The sequence below is a fragment of the Neomonachus schauinslandi genome, chromosome 12 (assembly GCF_002201575.2).
Source record: "Neomonachus schauinslandi chromosome 12, ASM220157v2, whole genome shotgun sequence".
Lineage (NCBI taxonomy): Eukaryota > Metazoa > Chordata > Mammalia > Carnivora > Phocidae > Neomonachus > Neomonachus schauinslandi.
The window spans coordinates 20,426,848-20,440,077 of NC_058414.1; the positions used below are offsets into that span (position 1 = coordinate 20,426,848).

The 13,230-nt window shown below is 39.7% G+C and overlaps 1 protein-coding gene across 2 annotated transcripts in view; it reads left to right on the forward strand.

The window, feature by feature from the left end:
• RELN (reelin) overlaps nucleotides 1-13,230 on the forward strand; it is a 516,612-nt gene that overhangs the window by 408,517 nt on the left and 94,865 nt on the right. For both annotated transcript variants that reach the window (XM_021682887.1, XM_021682888.1), the window contains exons 27-28: nucleotides 339-539; nucleotides 5,317-5,549. In XM_021682887.1, the coding sequence (XP_021538562.1) occupies nucleotides 339-539; nucleotides 5,317-5,549 (434 nt within the window). The remainder of the gene's footprint in view (nucleotides 1-338; nucleotides 540-5,316; nucleotides 5,550-13,230) is intronic.

Sequence of the window (13,230 nt, forward strand, 5' to 3'; positions counted from 1 at the left end):
GATAGATAGATAGATAGATAGATAGATAGATAGATAGATAGATAGATAGGTAGATAGATAGATAGATATAAAAGACTAGGAAGTCTGGCCAAGGCATCAAGTACGATTATTACTGTGTTTATAAAATTAGATACATAGCGGCAAAATATTTTCTGTTGTTAAATCATCAGGAAAAAAAAGTTTGTGGCAGTAAAAAAAAATAATAATTTAGAGATTCTGCTGTATTTTCCTAGAAGTACAAATGGCACATAGCCCTGCATATCATGAACTGAAAATTCCTTTCTTGTTTTCAAAGCTATCCAATTGCCTTTCTGTGTTATCTGCATTGTTTCTCTTAGAACTTTTATGAGAAGCCGGCTTTTGATTACCCGATGAATCAAATGAGTGTGTGGTTGATGTTGGCTAATGAAGGGATGGTTAAAAATGAAACTTTCTGCTCTGCCACACCATCAGCCATGGTATTTGGAAAATCAGACGGGGATCGATTTGCAGTAACTCGAGATTTGACTTTGAAACCTGGATATGTGCTACAGTTCAAGGTATTTATGCACAGATCTCCTCCCAGGGCAGGTCAAAGAATAGAACATCTTCCAGACCCATAAGTGAAATCGAAAGGACACAAATTTTTCAAACTCTCTTAAGGAAGGGACTCACCTGAAAGAGGTTCGATGATCTTAGAATGGCACAGCTGTCCAGTTAGCTCTGCCCACAAGGACAAAAGCTGGTCAGTTTGAAAACTGACTTTTAGATTTTCAGTCTGATTGTGACTTAATGAATCCCGTGCTTCTGAATGTTAAGAGAGAAGCTCTCTTTTTCAGTTTATGAGTGCTTTTTGGACTTATGAGTTACTTTGTGGTTTTACTATAGTACTTTGAAACAGTTGCCCTTCCTTTGATTTAGTAAAGTTGTACCTTAATTATCACTGTTCTCTTAAAAGCTTGCTGTTTTTCAGCACTGTGATAACATGTCAATGTGTATAGCAAGTATTTACTTTGACAAGCTCTTTTTTCAGAAGCCTAATCAAAATTTCATTTTGTTTATAATAAAATCCCATTGGTGAATTCTGGGGTCGAAAGTAATGCAGTTTTAATGAGCTAGCACAACTACATGGTCCTTATATAATGGCAGGATGGAGATGGTAAATAATTTACAGATGGAATTATTAAAGAGATCAGATGTTTATAGGCAGCTCTTCAAATATAATTTCCACAGGTCCGTAAACAAGGAATGTTAGTCATAAATAAAATGATCAGTGAAATGTTATCCTTCTCTGTTTAGAGTTTGACGCTAAACTACCATGAAAAAACCATTAATAGCAGTATATGACTCAGTATTAATTTGTTGGTACTGCCTTAAAATGGTAACAGAATAACAGCAATAGCAAATACGTTGGCTGGAATACTATGCTGTTTCTCACCTGACACCTTTTTGATTTAATTAGTCACAAAATCATGGTAGTGTAGGTGTTAAAATCTGCAAGATGATATTCTGATGTTTAAAAAATCTAAATCAAGGGGCGCCTGGGTGGCTCAGTCGTTAAGCGTCTGCCTTCGGCTCAGGTCATGATCCCAGGGTCCTGGGATCGAGCCCCACATCGGGCTCCCTGCTCGGCGGGAAGTCTGCTTCTCCCTCTCCCACTCCCCCTGCTTGTGTTCCCTCTCTCGCTGTGTCTCTCTGTCAAATAAATAAATAAAATCTTAAAAAAAAAATCTGAATCAAGCAAACATTATTAAATGTTCCAAGTACTTAACCAGTAAGAACGCACAATGCGTTGAGAATCTCAATTCTCAAATCACATCAGCAGAAAACTTTTGATTGTGACCATTAGTTGATAGTAGATATGTGTTATGGGTCACTTGGGAATTGATGATTAATGTATATTTGGAATCTGTGACAAGAACTTGGTGTCATTTGTACACAGTGCTGGTACGTTTTTTTGAAACTGCGTGCCATTTGTCAAACACTAGTTGCTAGGAATATAGACATGAAAAATATGGCCCTAGCCCTCAAGGAGCTCAGAAACTAGCAAGTGAGCCAGAAAAGAGAAGTCATTATCACAGGAGTGTTGTAGTAGAAATAGGCTCTGGATGCTATGAGAGTACCTGGCATAGGGCCTGGCAGGTGCTCCAAAAACAACTGTTAGTTGGATGGATGGATGGATGGATGGAAGGAAGGAAAGATAAATTGAAATGGAAAGTCTCCAGAAATACAGATTTAGCCAGATGAACAATGGAGGGGGGAACAATTCCAGTTAGAGGGAACAGAATGTGCAAATATATGAAAATACTTGAAAGTGCAAATGAGAATAGACAATTTGGAAACTTTCAGGAGCTTAGAGTATGTGCCATAGAGGTAAGAGAGAAAGTTGATCCTAATTGGTTTTATATGATACACTAAGCCACTTGGACAGTAACCCAAGAGCAATGAGTCATGGAAGATTTTTAATCCATTAAGTGCAAGAATCAGACTTGTTTTAGAGAGATCATTCTGGCAGCAGTATGGGTGTTGACTTAACAAGAGGAGAAACTGTAATCAACAAGTACATTTATTCATTTTTTCAACAAATATTTATAAAGCCTTTACTATGCACCAGGCTCTGTTATAGGCTATGAAAATAAATAGGAATAGCAAGTGTGGTGCAGGGTAGTTATTATTTTATAAAGGGTTGTCAGGTTCCCTCACTAATAAAATGACTTTTAAGCTGAGACCTATAAAAGTTTAGAGGGTGAGTCATGTAGCTGTCTGGGAAAGCACATTCCAGGCACAGGGCACAAAAAGTACAAAGGCTTTGAATCCAGAGTGTGCTTGGAAAAGTTCAGGAAATCACAAGGACGCTATTGCGATTAGAGCACAAAGAGAACGGAGAGACAGGTAGCAGAAAGGAGAGAAGTGCTCTGATTGTGGAATATACTCTGAGCAAAGAAAGGATGCTAGAGCAGTCATCAAAGGAAGAAATGAGGAGGCCAGATTAAGGCATTTTGTGGGATTATAAAAATAAGGAGATGGATCTCAGAGATGTTAAAGGCGCATAGTCAACAGGTTCTGATGACCTGTTGGATGATAGAATGGGGTTGAGAATGACTCCATTCTGGCTCCAGTCACTGAAACTGGACATACAGTCAGAGGAGGATTTGTGTGAGGGTGGCAGATGATGAGAGCAGACTTGGACCTGTGGAACGAGGCGTGCCTGGGGACTGCTGAAGGGGAAATGGCAGGAATCAGTTCTGGACATTTCCAGAGAGCTGGAGAGGGGCCCGGTCTGGGAGTTACAGATACAGAAGGGATTTGAAATAATGATTGTGAATGAGATTTGGGAGCATGTATAGACTAAAAAGATAAGAAAGCCGAGAATTGAATACTAGAAAGCACTGACAGTTAAGAGGTAGGCTAAATGATCAATTAAAAAAGGCACAGACTTGTCGAGAACTGAAGGTTCTCGAGACTTGCCTACTTTAGAAACAACGGCAGTCAGAAGAGGTCTACGATGAAAAGCTAACTGTGTGTGGCTATTGTAATTACTGTCACCGTACACCAACCGAAAGCTATGCTTACTTATGCGTAATAAAAGGAATTTGTCAGGGCACCTGGGTGGCTCAGACGTTAAGCGTCTGCCTTCGGTTCAGATCATGATCCCAGAGTCCTGGGATCAAGCCCCGCATTGGGCTCCCTGCTCGGTGGGGAGCCTGCTTCTCCCTCTCCCACTCCTCCTGCTTGTGTTCCCCCTCTTGCTATGTATCTCTCTGTCAAATAAATAAAATCTTTAAAAAATTTTTAAAAATAAAAGGATTTGTGTTAGAAGAGTTTAATCATGCATCAGAAATTGTCAAGTCTTTGCTTATTATTGTTGACATTGAACTATATAAACTTGGATAAATGTATCACAATAAAATTTCTACAAGCCTAATTACAAATCCTTCTGAGAGATGCTTTCTAGCTGTGAGTATGGGAATAAGGAAAATATAGAATCTTCTTTTGAAAGACTGGATCAAGCTACCAGTAGTCACAAGGATGAACTGGTTGACCTCTTGAGCTCTGGGCCAATATTATTTGCCTACAGCCCTACCTTTCCTTCATTCTTTATTCTGTGGTCATGATCATGTTCCTCTGAGTGCTTAACTTCAGTGTTTCTTTTCTATAAAATTTGACTGTTCTTATCTATAGTCTTATACAATAAGTGGCTCCCACCAACAAATGAAATAAGATACGAATAGGTCATCCATATAAGATAGCATATAATTAAATAAATATAAGGAAAAGAGCTTGACATTTATAATTACCAAAAAATGTCAACTAAAACAGTAATAAAATCATTTATACATTTACCAATTTAGAAAGAAACTGTTTTAAACTTGAATAATATTCAAAGCTGTGGTAAAACTGATTCATTTGAACCCAATTGATTAAAAATGAACACATATAAATAAAAAGTTTTAAGTGTTTCTGTGTTTTGACTTAGTAATACTACTACTAGAAATTTATCTGGTGATAAGAGATCAACTGAAGAAAAAAATATACATTCTTTGCAATGCCACATATAATAATAAAATAATAGGTTAAATAGAAAGTAGAAGGAAAGTTCTAGAAGTGTGATAACTTCAACTATATGACCAAAATATACACTTCTTTCTAAAATTTAGAGGAGAAAACAGAAAAAATAAAAACACTTGTGCGAGGCCATTGGGATTTAAGTTGCTTTTCTTTTTTTTTTTTTTCCAAATTTTTTTCATGTTGTTAATTCTGTGATGACATTCCACTACATGGGTACCCAGAACAATAATTGTTTTATTTCTAGATTATTTTGTTTATTTGATGCAGTGGCAAAGACTTAGCTCTTTGATCTAAGTTGGCAATGATTTCTTACTGAGTTTTGGCAAGAAAATAAAGATGCTTATTCCATGGAAAACAGGGAGGGTAGCCCTCTCTTCAGGTAACCTTCTTGTTCTGAAGCGGATAGCTCTTCATCTTCTGCTTCCCTCTGTTTATATGCCTGGAATGAGAGAAGAAAGCCATTTCTTGGCTTCTTGGATTTTATCCCTGGCTCCAACATCACAGATACCTTGCTTCCCATTTCCCTCCTATAATCCCAAGAAATCCACAAAATGGCGACTGGCCCAGCTTTTCTTGAAAAGCACCTGTTGTTCACCTAAAGATTTCTAGAACCTGTGGAAGGGTCTTTGTTGGAATTGAGCTGAAAGTCTTATTGTTGTCAATATAGGGCAGACTCGGTAGCAAGAACCCTGGCTGCTGTAGGACCTAATGTGTTAAGTGATAACTTGGAACCAAAACCTTGGATAATCCCGTCTTTCCTTTTGACAGCTAAACATAGGGTGTGCCAATCAGTTCAGCAGTGCTGCCCCAGTTCTTCTTCAGTACTCTCATGATGCGGGTATGTCCTGGTTTCTGGTGAAAGAAGGCTGTTACCCAGCTTCTGCAGGCAAAGGATGTGAAGGCAACTCCAGAGAACTAAGTGAGCCCACCATGTATCATACGGGGGACTTTGAGGAATGGACAAGAATCACCATTGTCATTCCAAGGTCTCTTGCATCCAGGTAAAGTGACCGTTCTTATTACGTGCCATAGGCATTATTTCTTGGGAGCATATATTTATCTCCGTATCATCATTCCGGTGACCTACAAGAATTCATATAGTCTAGCTATATGTAGTCACAAAATGACTCTTGAGGAAAAGAGCCCTGGGGCAAAATTCCCAAAGTAGGAGTGTGTGCATAGGCGCACATGTGTATATACCCCTGCGTGCTTGGCAAACAGACTTACTCATTTATTCATCCACTAAACAAGTATTTATTGAGCACCGTTCTGGGCACTGGGAGTACGGCAGTGAACAAAAGATGTTAAAGGCTAAGAGTCACAAGTCATTATTATATCTGACTTTCACTTTATAGAGATTTTGGATAATTTAATGCTTCCCTGTGTGGACAATTTGAGATATCTTGTAATATAAAAGATCCCTTTAAATGACTATTAAAATAATAGAAAGATTAAAAATCATTTGACAGAGAAATGAGATAAATGGATAAAAGAAACTTAAAGTGAATTAGTTTCATTAATAAGGAAATAAATTTAACTCTGTTTTCTAGCAGCCTAGGACAAAGGGAGAAAATGCAGGGTCATTTAGTTCTCATGTTTGGGTAAAAAGAAAAAAATGCATTCTGATTTTTAAGAAAAAGATACAATTTTTTTCCTTGCTCAGTATTCTAGAATAAATGTATAGCATGCATAGATATCCTTATGCCAGTAAGGTGATAACACAGAGACCAGTAGGTTTAACTCTATCATTTTATGAAAGATAAAGAAACATTCTTCAAGTGGACACTTCTTAATTGAATCCCAGATTGTAGCATTAAATTGTGACTAAGTCAAGGCATTTCTGCAAAGCCTAGATGATATAAATCTACTCGTACAGCTTTCTGGTCGTGATTTAACATATACTTGGAATATTCATAGTGCCATTCAGCAGTATTTCCAGCTTGCTTCCTTCCTAGAATATAGTAGGATTTATATTTTCCTCACACATTTTAAAGTTTGACATGGCCTAATAAAATGTGAATGGAAATGAAATGTGTGATTTTTAAGAGCCCGTGTGCATCTTGCCATGTTCTCTGCTTTTGAAAGCATGTTTGGAGACGTAGGATACATCAGTCTGGGTCCCTGACTGTCTACAACAAGCAGACTTCCTTGCCCACCTACACTGGACATACTTCCATAAGCAAGAATTAAAACTTTTGTTGAGTTAAGCCACTGAGATTGGGGATTGTTTGTCACTGAGGAGTAACTGATCTCATTCTGACTGATACAGTGGTAAAAGCTTAGCAATCTAGAGGAGTGGTTTATTCATAAAGTTCTTGGAGACCATTCTGGATGTGACATCTTTCGCCGAATTGATCACTGAACTTACTGTGTGCATCATCTAGCTAGATAAGCTGGTTATGTTCTCTGCCTCCCTCATTACTTAGGTGTGCATCTCTCAAAAATTACACCCCACACTTTGGTATACAGACTTCCCAGATAGGGAGAGAACTTGTTTATCCAAGGCTGTATAAGTTTCTGGGTTAATCTACTAAACTTTGAAGCATAGTCTTTAAATACCAATTATTCCAAGAAAGAGTTTGTCAGTCAGTGGATCTAAGTCCACCTGTAAGTAATTTTTTGTCTTTATATGCCAGTGTTCTTTGTAGTATCTTAAAGAGAGACTCAGATGATTTGATGTATGGTGGCAAAGTTGATGGGTTGGCCTTCTTTGGTGAAATTTAAGAATTTGACTTGCACTGTGCTTTAGGTAGAACAGGCCCAGCTGCTGTAACAGAGAAACAAATACAAATGTTTAACAAGGCTTAAACAAGATAGAAATTCTTTCTCCTATCACAGCCCAGAGGTGAGCAGTTCAGAGCTAACAGGGTGGTTCTGCCGTGCTGAGCACAACACTTTCATCTCTGGATCCAAGGCAGCCATTCCAGATCTTATCATCTCTTAACCAGTAGAAGGAAAAAGTAATCGGGATGCATAGATGCATTTCTTTTTTTATTTTTAAGATTTTATTTATTTGTTTATTTTAGAGAGAGAGAGCACTCAAGCAGGGGGAGGAACAGAAAGAGAGGGAGAGAGAGAATCCCAAACAGACTCCCCGCTGAGTGCTGAGCCTGACTCGGGGCTACATGTCACGACCCTGGGATCACGACCCTGAGATCATGACCTGAGGCGAAACCAAGAGTTGGATGCTTAACCGACTGCGCCACCCAGGCGCCCAGATACATTACTTTTTAAAAAATCATCCTTACTCCTTGTTTATATCACTGAGTACAGACTAGGATAATATTTGTGCAGTTATCTATTGCTATGCAACCTGTCTCTCCAAAACTTGTCTCTCCAAACAAAAGCAACAATGATTGACTTTCTCGTGGTTTTGTGGATTATCTGGGTAGTCCTGCTGCTGCTGTCCGGGCTCCATCATGTAACTGCATTTAATCAGTGGGTCGGTTAGTGTTTGGGCTCAGCAGGACCTTTCTCTCTGTGTCGTCTTCAGCCTAGTATTTTTCACAGTTGGTGGTTCTAGAGTTCCAAGAGAACAGAAGTAAAAGCTGCAAGACTTTATCTTATTTGCCACATCCTCCTGGTCAAAGCAACTCACAAGGCCAGTCTAGATTCAAAATATGGGAAAACACACTCCCCTTTTTGATAGGAAGTGCAGAAAAGTCAGACTACAGAGGAACATGTACACAAGGAGGTGTGATTCATTGGGGGGCTATCTGTGATAATTTGTCCTAGCTCCCGCAAGTCACGTCTCTCCCACAGCCAGATGCATCCACTCTCCTCTCTAGACTTCCCATCACAGCATCAGGCACTAAGTCACGGATCTCATGATCTTGTTAGGTCAGGGTATGGCCGTGGCTCCCTGGATATGGCTTCCCTTGATCTAGAGGCCTATGAACTGAACAGGCAATTATCCATACCCAATATACGGTGGTGAGACACTGACAGGATAAGTACAATAGATACTTCTACTCAAAAAAGGGGGTAGGGAATGGGAAGCACATGGCAGCCACTGGCCAAAAGGAATTCTAAAAGCCAGCAAGATACTTATTACTAGGACTCCCTCCTCCATGAGCAATGTCCAGGACAAGAAGGTTGCCTTGATTAAATTCTGCTCTTTAGGAGTGGTTCCCTAATCTATTGTTCTTCTCAGTTATTAGCTCTGCTCTGTAGGGTTCACCCTCTGAGGCATCTTTCCTTTGCCATGAGAATTTATCTGTGTTTGTATCCTAATAGCCATCTCATCCTGCTTTCTGCCCATCGCAAGCTGGGCACATAGCAGTGCAGCCCTCTAGTCCTCACCGTTACCACTGCCTTCCTCCCCCGGTGCTTTTCTGAAACTTTGACCCAACTACAGCTCTTCCAAATAGATAGTACAGCATGCCATGAAGCTGGGGAGCAGCAGGTGGATTATTTCCTGCAATGACTAGAATATCGGGCAGCTACAAGACATGACTATGAAAGTAGTGGTTAAGCCACATATGAGAACTAAAAGAAGGTTTTCCTTAATATCACAAAGTGAGCCAATATTTTGAAGCTCCCAATGTATCAATATTGTCTTGGACCTCAGCTCTTGGAAGAAGAAATAGTCTTCATTGGAGTCCAGCTTGCTGGCTGATGGCATTCGTGACAAAGAGCTCTCTACTGAAGAGTAGGAAATATGTTTCCACTTTAAGAGCTATTGTTGTTTCTTCTGCAATATGTTCAACTCCACTATCTCCAAATGCAGTGTTGGAAAGCTGAGAATCCTAAGTGTGAAAATTGTTAAAATTGGGAGCTATTTTGCCATGAAGCAACATGCTTATAATTGTTACTAGAACATTACTCTTTCACAAATAATTCTAAGCCGATTTTCTCAAAGGAACATTTTGTCTTCCTATTCATTCTCTTAGTTCTTACCTACAAAGGAGAGATACCGTGGCAGTAGATATATGCTGGTGTATCCCTGACACTCAGCAGCATCCCGACCACACCATATGTCATGCCATGCAGTCTGCTCTAGGTTCCCTATGCAGAATGCAAAATATTGATATCTCCTGGGGCGGGGCGGGGGGGGGGGGACACAGGAAGGGGGCATGTGCTAGAAACACAGTTGCTTAGTATTCTGCAAAGTGTCTCCTCCACTGCCACCATCGCTCGTGCACCTCTGCACAGGGCAAGCAGGTGCACAGGAATCTTCTTGGTTGGAGAGGCCAGTGCAACAGCTCTCTCAAATGTGGTGATGGAAGTGGAAGGTATAGAAGAAGCCCATTCTCCTGGTCACTCAAGCATCCTGTGAACAAAAGTAATCGGGAAAGGAGTCAGAGATAGAGTCTTATCTTCTACTTTTTCCTCATGTGAGAAAGCAAGACAAAGGGGAAGTTTTGTTCAGTGATTTGAATGGTCAAGCCACACTGTGGTTTATTTCTAGTAAAATTATGTAAAATTAAACTCTGTCTCTTTTCCCCAATCATCAACTCCTCCAATCCTTCCTGGACCTTCCTGACTATCAGGTCAAAGATGTTCTTCTAGCATTATGTCCTTCTCAATCGCAGTAGTAAGCAGGGTTGCACATTTACATTTCTTCATTCAGGGTTTGACCAATGTGTTTCCTCACTTGACTGTGAGCTACATGATTGCAGGAACCGTTTTGGGTTTTGCTTCCCATCGTATGCCTAGCCCTAGCACTATGCCTGGCATGCTGGAGATGCTTGGTAAATGCCGATTGAATGAAGGTATGTTGAACGAGGAATAAGGACGAACAGTAGGTAGATTACCTACAGTGAAGATACCTCCCTTTTTAAAATATGTTTTCCAAAATAAATTCAGTGCTATTAGCAAAAAATCATTCTTCTGCATTCTGCTGAATCTCCCTGAAAAGGCAAAGATAGCACATGCACACGTGTGCACACACACATTAATAGCATTAATAATTTCAAGACTATATCTCTTCCACTTTAAAAAAGATAAACTATATGGAATCTAGACATGCTTATTAGCTCGACTTTGGCCTACTTCCTTTTGTTTTTGTTGTTGTTGCTGTTGCTATAGCTTAAAAATTACAAGTTATTTCATGTTTAAGAAGAGTAAATAAAAGTAAGATACACTTGAGGCCTGGTTCTGCACACGAGAATGGATAACAGGCTCATTCTGGTTCCTGCAGCTAGATTCAATTGGAGGTTCATTCTGTAAGTGGACAGCATAATACTTTGCTTGTCTTTGATTAGCCTTCTCCATCGTTCCACCATAGTATTCCTATGTGGAGTATCAGTACCCAGAGAAGAACTAGCCCAAGGATAAAAGTTATCCAGTCTTCAGTTGACAAAGCCATTCCAATAGTGAGCAGCAAATATCCTAATGTAGAGAGAGTGATGAATTCATGGTGCTGAATCAAGACATTCTCTGCATGCTGGGTATCTTGTAACATTGGTGTTTAAATAAGGAGCATTTGGGATCCCAGGCATAGTGGATTTTTGCTGGTATAAAAAGAGGTTTTCAAGCAAAGATTCAGAAACAGTTTGATGAAAAGCATTCTATTATAAAAAATAGCTCTTAGGCAAAGCATTAGAAGACATTTGAAGAAACAGGCAAGATAACTTTTAACCATCAGAAACCACCTGTTTCTGTAGGGAAGAAATAAAGTACCCACCTCACTTTGGCCTACTTCTTCTGATGGTCTCTCCATGACTACAGTTTTTTAGTGAATTTCTTACTAGTTCTTCCTCTTATTCCAGCAACCCCGAGGTTTCTAAAGTATTTGTGCTCAATTCCAAAACTGTGCAAGGGAGAGTAGGAGAGGGCAGCAGTAGGTATCAGGAACCAGACACAACTGGGAAAAATTTAAATGAAGCAAAACTTGCTTATGTCATGAAAAGTGAAAACTTTCTTTCTTTGATTTGCACCTACCAACTAAAAACCACCTAGCAGAGATTAAAAGAAGGAAAAGAGGTACAATCTCTTGCCCTTTTACTTTGAAACATGGGCTCCCAGTTAGGACTCTTAGCTATGATTCATCATGTCCTAGACTCACCCTATTAACCAATAATTTGTCATTTTGTTTTGTTTTGTTTTGTTTCTTTATTTAAAAATGGATTCCTTTGTGCTCAGCTCCTGAGGTCTTTCACGTTCTCAAATATCTAACAGTGAACTCTGCTTCTTGGGTCTATGGAAGACTTAGACTTGGGGGTGCCTCCTCTGTCTGGCCAGACCAGACCCTGATTCTTTCATTGTTATGAAAATTACAGTGACCCCAAGAAACAGATGGGTCAAAGGGTTTCATTTCCTCTTCTTCCACTATCAAATTACCAAAGCTTCTAGAATTCTACTTAAAGGTGAGATTCTTCAACCTTCTGAATGCTTCTGGGCCTCAATCTGAGCCTCCCTCTTTCATGAAGTAGGGCAGTTGATGGAGATGCCCTCATCTGGCCCATATGGGAGAATTTGGGGTAGAGGAAAGTTGTTCCTACCTCTTTCTTTACTTTCCATGGGGCAGAAGTTGTAGATCCATGTTTCTCTCTATTATAGAAACACAAAAAGAAGAGACAAGAATGACTTCTAATCTAAGAGGACTTGTATCAGAGAATTGGCATGTTTTCCTTTTTTATCAAAAGATACTCCTATCTTTTGGGAGGGGCACAGAGGCCTTAGCATTTTCCTTAAAAGCGGCAATTGGCAAAGCTGCTGATTATCAATTCCATTTCCTTCCTTTGAGAGGAAAAACATCTTCACAACCTAAATAACCTTCCGACCCCAATGGGAGGAATTTTCCCAAGGTTCATGGCACAACCACTGTATTTTTTTTTCTCTTTCTTTCTTTTTGTTTTTATGTTTTTCTAATCTTATTTCAATTGTCTTTTGCCTTAAGAAATAAAACCAGTATATTTTGAATTAGCTTTAAAGGAAATAAAAGATGTGTTCACCTTCTTCTTAACACACTGACGAATGTGTGCTAAGACTTGTGTTAATGGGTGATTAGTCTCTGAACACTTAAACCTAGTAAACAGCATTGTGGTCACATTTCGCAGATTTGCCAGGAGTAGGCAACTTAAAATAATGAAGACAATAAATCCAGGTTTATGGTTCTGTGTTGCCAAATAATCAAAGCTATTTGAAGAGCTATCAAGAAATGCGTTCTGACACTGCCATGTTATTTGCACAATAACGGAGAGGAGAAGGAACTGACTTTGTCAATAGTTATGTCTGACAATCTTCATTAATCTTTAAGATTCTTTACCCTTGTTTACGAAGAAACTGGATTCACTCAAAAGTCTATAAATACCGGCAGCAAAATTAATTGGACTCCAGATAACCTAATCCATCTTCCTTCCTTGATGTCGGTAGAACTGAGAAGGAAGAGGTGTTTTCCTGGTGTGACATTATAGAGGGGCACAGGTTTCCATATATTTGAGAAGAAAGAGATGTGCTGAGAGGATCGCCAAGACTGGAGAGCAACTGGAACCAGTGTTAGTCTGGCAGCCTCAAGACTGTCGCTGTGGGGGAAGAAGCACCAGGCAGCAGCCCAGCCCACTGGGATTCCAAGGTTTTGAAGCACTGGGACCAGGTCCTTCTTTTGTTCATTGGCAGTCACCAGTATTTGTTGGCAGCCCAGCTGGTTGCTAAGAGCTCATAGAATGCGCAGTCTTAGGGATTTGAAGCTGAGAGGTGCAGAGGAAGGCAACAGGTGGGAGGGGTGCTGTCAGTACA